Raw genomic sequence first — 9,177 nt, 5'->3', positions numbered from 1 at the left:
ACCACTTCGAATAAGCTTTTTATATTTTTAATTGTTTTATATTTATGTATTAAACTGACACACTGTAAAAGTAATAATGTTATTTGCAGTTAACAATTTTCTTTTTTCTTTATTACAATATTTATGGCAAGACTAGGTATAAAAGTCCGATTGCTGCTTTCCGAGAACAAAACCGTCACAGATTTTTTCAACCGATTTAAAAAAAAAGATGAGGTTCTGAATTCGATTAATTCTTTGTGCTTGATTTTTCGACCGATTTTGTTTATTCTTATTCTATTTGATCTTCTATTCCATTTCTAAAAATTTGAAGAAGGTACTCTTGAAAAAATAACTATTTAAGGGACTTGATCCATACTCCATAGAAGACAATGATGTTGCTTTTTTAAAAGAAAGTAAAAAAGCTTGTATCAGAATGTTGTGTTATACTTAGATGCAAAAGCTCTCTGTGTTTCTAAACAAAATAAAGAGTCTACACGCATCCAAATTATTCAAAATTAGAACATAAAATTTAAAAGCATGTAATGATTCAGTCTTGTTAACCAGTATGTCATGTACTGTCAGACAGATATCTTTAATCCTTTTAACTCATACGAATCCGTCTAATGTGGTACAGCGAGAAATCCCACAACCGGACGGGTTTGGCAAGGCTGCAGCCGTCACTGTATCGCCGTCATCCATCTATTTACCAACCCACCGTTAGCAAATAAGATTGATCATCAATTTTCATTAACTCGATTATTGTGTAGGAACAATTGATTAGTTCGAACTTGATGTGTTGTGTAGCGCCATTCCACGAGGTCAATATATTCTGTGTTGTGTGTTGTGGTGGTAAATAGCCTTTTTATTGTTAATCTAATCTTGTATAATTTTAATTGTGATAGATATAAATACGGTCAAAAGACTATAAAATATTAAGTAATGACTGTAGGAGATTTTCCTTATATTATGCTTTAGGTTACGAGCTCAATGCATAAAAACTTCTTCTCTAAAATCGAACCCACTATATTTTAAATTGTTAAATATACACTATTTTGCTATCGCTACACAAATCGAATGTATGTCGCAGGGCGCGGCGCGTTGCGTATGAGCTCCGTGTGTGCTGACCCTACCCGCCCACATACCGGATAAACTATTTATATCAAATACTAGTAATTACCTGCACTTACAACTCGACTGCAAAGCCTACCTTTTAAGGGTTTTATGACCGCGTGTATCATATCTTATGCACATTGGTTAGCGGTTAAAGCGAAAAGCCCAAATTACATACATAAAACACATCTACCATGTTTTCTAAGAAGAGCACTCTATAAAGAAGTACATAATATTAAAATGCATTAAAATATTAAATTAGTTGTCAGAGCCATACAAACACCACTATTGGAACACTTAACTCCTCAAATATATAAGTATATTTACTATAACCCAAAATGTCTGCAGAGATTGTAATAAGTTGTACTTCTGACTCTTGGAGGTTTGACAAAAAATTTCACTACAAATTTTTTTGTCCCTCCCGTATAATTGGAGTATAAACTTATCTACACAAAATTAGGAATTTAATTTTCATTTTAATATTTAATCTCGAATGAAACTAGTAAAAAAAATTATATGTCGGAAATAAACCATTTGAAATTGAATTTAAAGCCTAGTCTGAAATGTCTAGATTATATCTATTCTGTCAAAATCTAGGTATAAGAGGCATATCAATCATTTATCCTTCGTCGCTTATTGTTTTAATTGTTATTCATTAAGAGCGTGGGCGTGGAGGACGTTTGCTGCAATTTCATTGTATTTGACTTAACATTGCTTTGCTTCATTATTTTTGATTAATTCTCTACTGACACCTATGAGAAACCATTTATGAATTAACAAATTACTGGTTAGCTTATTTTTTATCATTTTTATTTCGGCTTTATGAATATAGACAATATATCAACTATTTGAATTTAAAAAACGAATATCCCAATTGAACGTATTAAGAAAAAGAAAACCAATGCTCGACTGGCTGAAATAATAACGAAACGCTTGGTACAAACTGAGTTATGTTTTGACTAATATATTGCTATGAAGTATTGACAAATCTTATATATAAAAATCAATTGCTGTTCGTTAGTCTCGCTAAAACTCGAGAACGACTGAACGGATTTATCTTATCTTGGTCTTAAAATATTCGTGTAGGTCTAGGGAAGGTTTAAAAGGTGAGAACGATGGGGAAAATATGTCAAAACAATATTCTGTGGCGTTACGAAGTTCGCCGGGACAGCTAGTAATAAACATAAAATTAAGTCAATAGACAGACTAATTATCACTCTTTAACACTATTATTCAATCTGACAGAAACTGTGGAACTAACTAACTTAATTAATTAATAACTAATATTTAATTGTATAGACATCAAAACTTATTTGAGTTTAATGTTTAATTCAATACAAGACCTTCGGTATTTGCAAGTTAGAAAAAAACATTTCAGGGCATACAATATAATCATTATATTAAGACCTCCTTTTATAAACATCGTGACTCATACAGGCTCGAGCCTATGACCTTACTCATCTTTACATTCACCGATAAACGATGCACTTGTTGTATTCATTTTTTTGTGTGTACCTGCAAAATATTCAAAGGTAACCGACTCGTATCATAGAATAATTAAGCTTTATTCTGACTGGGAAGTAATTATCAAATTTATAAATTAATCCGGGGAGGTTTATACCCCTCAAACTACTCCCCTGGGCTACGCCCATCAGTTCAATTGCGTATACTTGTCCACCTTTTGGTATACTATACAGAAACAATTGTTGCAAATTCATAAATCGTTGAAATGTTGAAAAAATTATGAATAATTCGTTTTAAAAGGCTTTGCTACATATTACCTTGTGCAGCAAGCATCAACGCGCGCTTAAAAGAGGAGACTCTTTTATTGGAAGACTAGTATTAACGTGCTTGAGTGCTTGTTAAACTACATTGTACATTACCTTTGATTCGGAACACAAATTTTTTCACGTAGTTAAATCTGTTTATAATCATGCAATGGGTGTCTCGATAAGAATATTAAATTTTTTATTGCTTTTAACATTCATGTATGTGAACTTACGAGTACCCACTTCAAAAAACTTGCTAAAGCTACTGTTCAAAGGTCATTCGTGAGGTCGCGATCACTTGCTTACCACCTGACAAGGTCTTGCCTGCGGGGTACGTTATGATATATCGTTTATGGAAAATTTATCATTATTTTTAAATAGCAATTATGCAGACAATTTTTGTAGCACTGCATACATCTCATTTATTTTTGTATGTGATTCCTGTAATTAATGGATAACATCATGCGAGTCATGCTCTTGCAATGTGGCGTGGGATCAACTTGAGTCTCTTTGATTCTTCATTTGGTATTTTTGTGCGACTATTCCTTCTCATTAAATGGGAGAAACAACCATAAAATATGCTAGGAAAAATGTTATCTGGCGATTTCTGCACATAGAATAGGATACCGGATATAAATGTCCTGAGGCGTATCACACCTTAAATTGTGCGTTTTTACTTAAATTTGTTATGTTCTTACGTGATTGTCTTAAGTATATATTGTGTAATATTGCTTAGATTTATATTATAATCTTTTATTTCACAAACTTGGCAAATGTTTGTTCCACAACTTCATCTCTTTTTTTTTTATGTCATAGCGGGCAACTGAGCTGGTGGTTCGCCGGATGGTAAGCGATCACCACCGCCCATAAACATTCGCAAAGGTAGTACCTGTGCGAATGCGCTGCCCGCTTTTATGGGGTAAGAGAAAAGGAAAGGATTAACGACTGGTAAGAAGGAATGGACTAGGACGAGTGAGGAAAAGGAAATGGGCCTCCGGCTCCCCCACTCACCGGACGAAACACAGTTGCATGCCACTATTTCACGCCGATTTTCTGTGAGGGTGTGGTACTTCCCCGGTGCGAGCTGGCCCAATTCGTGCCGAAGCGTGCTCGACTACCACATAGAAATACAACAATAATAATATTGTTTTATCTGTATATTTTCTATCATCTATTGCAACTGTTGCAATTTGAATAGTGTGATAGTAAAATAAAAATATATATTTTAAGATGTTAGAGGGAATATATAGAACCCGCCTATTATCATAAATAGAACTCTCTCAACACACTAATTCACATAAAAGTACGGAACACCAAAAATAAACTGCTACATAACATACATTCTAGTCCACAACAAAAGTAGTTGACATTACAAAAAGTAGCCGACAATTAGTGACCAGTCCTGTAAGACCATATGCATTAACACATATGTAGCGGTCGATCTTGACCCACATTCAAGAACTTTCTGCTATCGATTGTGCTTTATAGAATATGGCTATTATAATTTACTGCTATCTGACAATATACATTATTGACGCCAACTTACCACGAAAGGTCGTGGGATAAAGCTAGTAGCGGAACTTAAGGTATAGCAAGGCAAAAGTGTTTTGAGTAAACTTCATCAAACTTTTTTTATGTACCTAATAGGGAGGAACTCAGATAGTGGAGCACTGATGGTTAGCGTTCACTACCGCCCAAGAACATTCGCAGAAGTTGTATGCGATGCCCACTTTTAAGGGGTAAAGGATGACGTGAGTAAAGGAATGGACTGGGAAGGGTAAGGAAAACTGTACGAGCCTCAGGCTCCCCCCAACTCTCCGAACGAAACACACTAGCATATTTGACATCGACATTTTGTGCGGTTGTGGTACCGTCCCCGATGCGTGCTGGGCCAATTTGTGCCGAATTGTGCTCGACTGCCAAAAGCAGGTAGCACATTGTTGTTTTAAATTTATTTATAGGTAAATCACCTTTTTATATGTTTAAGCCGTTTCGCTTTTAAATTATTTTATTACGACTGAAATATATAAATTAAACACAGTGGAAATTTGCATGCAGTTCAAATTGTTCATGTCAGGCAGAAAAAATATATAACATTTGTACATTTTACATATAAGAAAGGAAGGTGCTAACCTTTTCTTGTGTATATTTTCAATGTTGACTCAGAATATTTTTATTCCCAAAAAGAGACTTGGGTACTAATTAACCACCATTTCCGATTATTTTATTAGTGTTCTGTTCATTTATATTTTCAAGCTAGCGGTCCGCCCGGCTTCGCCCATGGTATATATATAGAACTAAACCCTTTGTCAATAAATGGACTATTTAAAACTGAAAGAAATTTTCAAAACGGACTAGTAGTTCCTGAGATAAGCACGTTCAAACAAACAAATTCTTCAGCTTTATAATATTAGTAGATATATATGTAGAGACTTTTTTTTATATTTAATAGGGCAGCTCTTGACCACGATCTCGCCTGATGGTAAGCTGAGATGTGGTCTAGGCTGTAACGCGCTTCCCTAGAAGGTACCTGTTCACTCTGCTCTTGAAGACCTCCAGATTGTACTCGTCGGGGAACACAGACTCAGGAAGCATGTTCCAATCCCTTGCGGTTCGAATAAAGAAAAAAAAAGTATGCGCTATAAAGACTACTTTAGTTAAATGATTATCATCCAAACATAACGAATGCATGGTAATCATAATAATTAATTATGATACTCAATGCAACATTTAACACTAACAAATAATTACATTCCTTAGTACTTAATGAAAAAATTTAACACCTCTAGAATCGTATAAAAGCTCACAGTATATTGATATAACTAATATTACCGCAGTTACGTCACTTGCAAATACTTTTGATGGTCAACAACCGCGCAGTGGCGGTCGCAGTTATCTTTTATTTGTACGGTACTTTCACTAGCATAAGAGTTATGCTACAGTTACACATGCTTCACTGGAGTAATAAAATTGCATATTGTGCATAGATTTTCGTACCAGTGTATAAGTGTATAATCTATGGATTTTCGTGTGTAGATATACATAAATTGGTTACTGCTTCCTAATTCCACTAATAGTTTTTTATTAACATTCCTTACATGTTTATTTACAAGTTATAAAATTACAAATCGAGTACATATTTACAAACATAGTGATATCACTGTATTATTAATTTGTTTTTTTACTTCAACTTAGCCTGAATGTAGTACTTAATAGTAATCAATATGTTCAATGCTTTCTTTTGGTAAGCGACATCTGTTTTGCTCAGACATAGTTATTCTACACGCCATCTAGTATTGGATAGCTAGAAACTTAAATATTAGTGCAAAATTTTATTTTGTATTTAAATTCAGAAGATTTATTTTGGATTTAATCATTTCATTTTTATTTAAACCATTTGCTAAGAAAATTTATGCGGTGGTTATAAGTGGGAAGACGCTAACATACTTTTATTAATAATATATAATATTAGCAAGCTAAAGACAACAAAGATAAAATTAAGGTGCTGTAATACCAAAAGTATTCAAATTCAAATATTTACCAAATATCATACTTATTTAAGTATTTATCTTCAAATAACTATTATTCGAAAAAGAACTGTAATGTAATATGAATTTGTAAAATTTATCCTAAATATTTTTAACTGGTAAAAAAGTCAAACAGCAATATAACATTTCGTTAATAAATAAGTTTATTGTTACTTATATAGAGAAAATATAAATACTATGTTGCTGAGTTATATAATCAAAGGTAGTTAGATAAAATACCTATAACATCAATGTGTTAATATTTTTCAAACTATTGTTAGAAGTCAGGATGGCCGAGCGGTCTAAGGCGCTGCGTTCAGGTCGCAGTCCACTTCTGTGGGCGTGGGTTCGAATCCCACTTCTGACAGATATTTATTTTTATTGATTTAAAAAATGCATGCATGTCTATTTATTACTTTTAATAGCAAGCGAGTAAATTTTAAAGAACCAAACATTTGAAATTATATAAAACATCTTACCAATGACTAAGATTAGTCTGTATAATAATTGTTCACTGTGCCCTGGCTCGTATAATAACAATAAAATAGAAAATACCGCATCTTTATAGATTGAATTATATAAAATATATGAATTCGATATATTGTATGCATAAAAAATACCTTGACAGTTTGGTTGAAAATGACAATGACATGAACTTGTGTTTGCAGTTTGACATTGAAATAACCTCTTCATGAAGTTCGATTGTAACTTTATCAGCACAAATAGTATAATTTATTTAATATTTTGTATAATTACTAGAGTTACAAGTATGACGACTATCAAAGTGGCAAATGAACAAGAAATCATTAAAAAACTATCCTCGTATGTAGAGAAAATTTCAAATGATGCCATTCATAATCGCGGAAAGTTCTTCGTCGGTTTATCCGGTACAGTAAAAAAAAATAATTACTAATTTCACCTCATTTTCAAACTCATAGGAAATTTATTGGTTACATCTTAGCTATTTTACATTGTATGAAAACTAGAATATCGTATGCATAAATTTACAATATATTAAAATATGAGTCACTCTGAAACGCATGATAATTTACTAAAACTTTGTTCAGCGTTTTAAAAGTGATATGAAGATATGAAAATATATTAATGTTGTATAAGTACTTATTATTTAATTAAAACTTATCACATCAGCACTTATTCTTAGTAAAAACTTTTTAAATAAATACTTGAAATCTATAAAGAAATATTTTACCAAACAAGCTTTTGCCCATGGCTTCTTTCTCGTTCGAATTATAAATTCATCTTCAAGTGGCATTCTTGAGTGTGCTTGAAGACAAAAAAAAATTAATTGGTCAAGCGACAGTTGTAGTGACAAACATACCAAACACTATTTTTTTTTGTTATTAGGTGGTTCAGTTTTGAAATATTTATGTGAAGGACTACCCCAGGTGAACACAGATTGGTCGAAATGGGTGCTAGCATTTTGTGATGAAAGAGTTGTACCAGAGGACAGTGAAGATTCAACCTTTGGTGTATACAAAAGAGGATTGATTCCTAGAACCATGTTAAATGAAAGTCAATTTATTACTATTAAACAGGGAGTTAGTGGTAAGAATTAAAGCACCCTTGACAACATCTTATATAAATTAATCATTAACAGTGGAAACAAATTAGATATTTTTTCTGATTGTCATTGTTAGTTTAAATGAAATATTAGACATAAAGAATCTTTTATTGATCTTATATTAATAGCAAAGAGATGATTTAGGTCTTATAGCTTTCTGCCTGAACTGCCAAAAATTATTAATTATATTTTTTTATGATTGATAAAACATCTCGACATAATAAATAAAAGCTTTGTCAAAACCATAACCTATAAATGCCATAGAAAAGTAAATGCCCCATAAAGTGTACAATAATACATTATTATGAACAATTCAAATCAATCAGTATAAGTATGGTACGTACAGAGGCTCGCTTCACTCGCTGTGTTCCATATCCATTTTCATAATAATATAACTTGTAGCTATTCTGAACAAATCATTATAAATCATTTGTAGGCATGTCATTTATAAACAATTTACAGCATCATAACTTAATTTCCTTTTATAATTTCAGCTGCAGAAGCGGCCAAAGATTACACTGAGAAACTCACAGAAGCATTTGGCAGTGACAACTACCAGTTTGACTTGCTCCTCCTAGGAATGGGCCCAGATGGTCATACATGCTCTCTCTTTCCAAACCATCCTCTCCTGAATGAGACCACTTTGAAAGTGGCGTCTATCACTGATTCACCAAAACCTCCACCAGCAAGAATAACTTTAACATACCCAGTTATAAATAATGCAAGGAATTGTATTTATGCTGTGAGTGGTGCGGGTAAAGCCGATATGGTAAAAGTAAGTATTGCCTTGATATTGTATTGATATTAATAAATGAAAATAAATAGTAATTATAGGCAAAATGTACAAAAAAAAATAAAATTAATAATTATGATATAATTCAAAATTTGTAAACCAAGTTACCCGCATTTACAAATTTGTGCAAATAGCAAGGTGAATGATGAGACAAGCAACTTGTGACCTTGCATGTGTTATGTGATATGAAATTAAAAATTACATGAAGAAATATATCTACTATCTAATTAACTACCATTCTATACTTATTTCTGTGCTTATAATATAAACCAAATAAATAATGTTATTTTTAGGTTGTCCAATCTGAAAAAAATTCTTTGAATTTAGAAATAAGATTGTTATTTAACAATTTCACTGCTGATCCAGAAACTTTGTTCATCCGGCGATGCGGCTATGACACGCTCAGCGTGTCTCCCG

The 9,177-nt window shown here is 32.5% G+C and overlaps 1 protein-coding gene and 1 non-coding gene across 2 annotated transcripts in view; both read left to right on the top strand.

Moving 5' to 3' along the window:
• The first annotated feature begins 6,668 nt into the window (after nt 1–6,668).
• Nucleotides 6,669–6,752, top strand: Trnal-cag. The gene has a single exon. It is a non-coding gene; the product is annotated as a tRNA-Leu (tRNA).
• Nucleotides 6,753–7,055: 303 nt separating this feature from the next.
• The window catches only part of LOC119836678 (6-phosphogluconolactonase), a 3,594-nt gene continuing 1,472 nt past the window's right edge, over nt 7,056–9,177 (top strand). The window contains exons 1-3 of the mRNA XM_038362079.1: nt 7,056–7,272; nt 7,751–7,951; nt 8,462–8,742. Coding sequence (XP_038218007.1) covers nt 7,077–7,272; nt 7,751–7,951; nt 8,462–8,742 — 678 coding nt within the window. The 5' untranslated portion in view covers nt 7,056–7,076. The remainder of the gene's footprint in view (nt 7,273–7,750; nt 7,952–8,461; nt 8,743–9,177) is intronic.

This window comes from Zerene cesonia, chromosome 25, assembly GCF_012273895.1.
Source record: "Zerene cesonia ecotype Mississippi chromosome 25, Zerene_cesonia_1.1, whole genome shotgun sequence".
NCBI lineage: Eukaryota > Metazoa > Arthropoda > Insecta > Lepidoptera > Pieridae > Zerene > Zerene cesonia.
The sequence above is the reverse complement of the archived record's forward strand: the minus strand, read 5'-3'. Positions and strand labels throughout refer to the sequence as shown.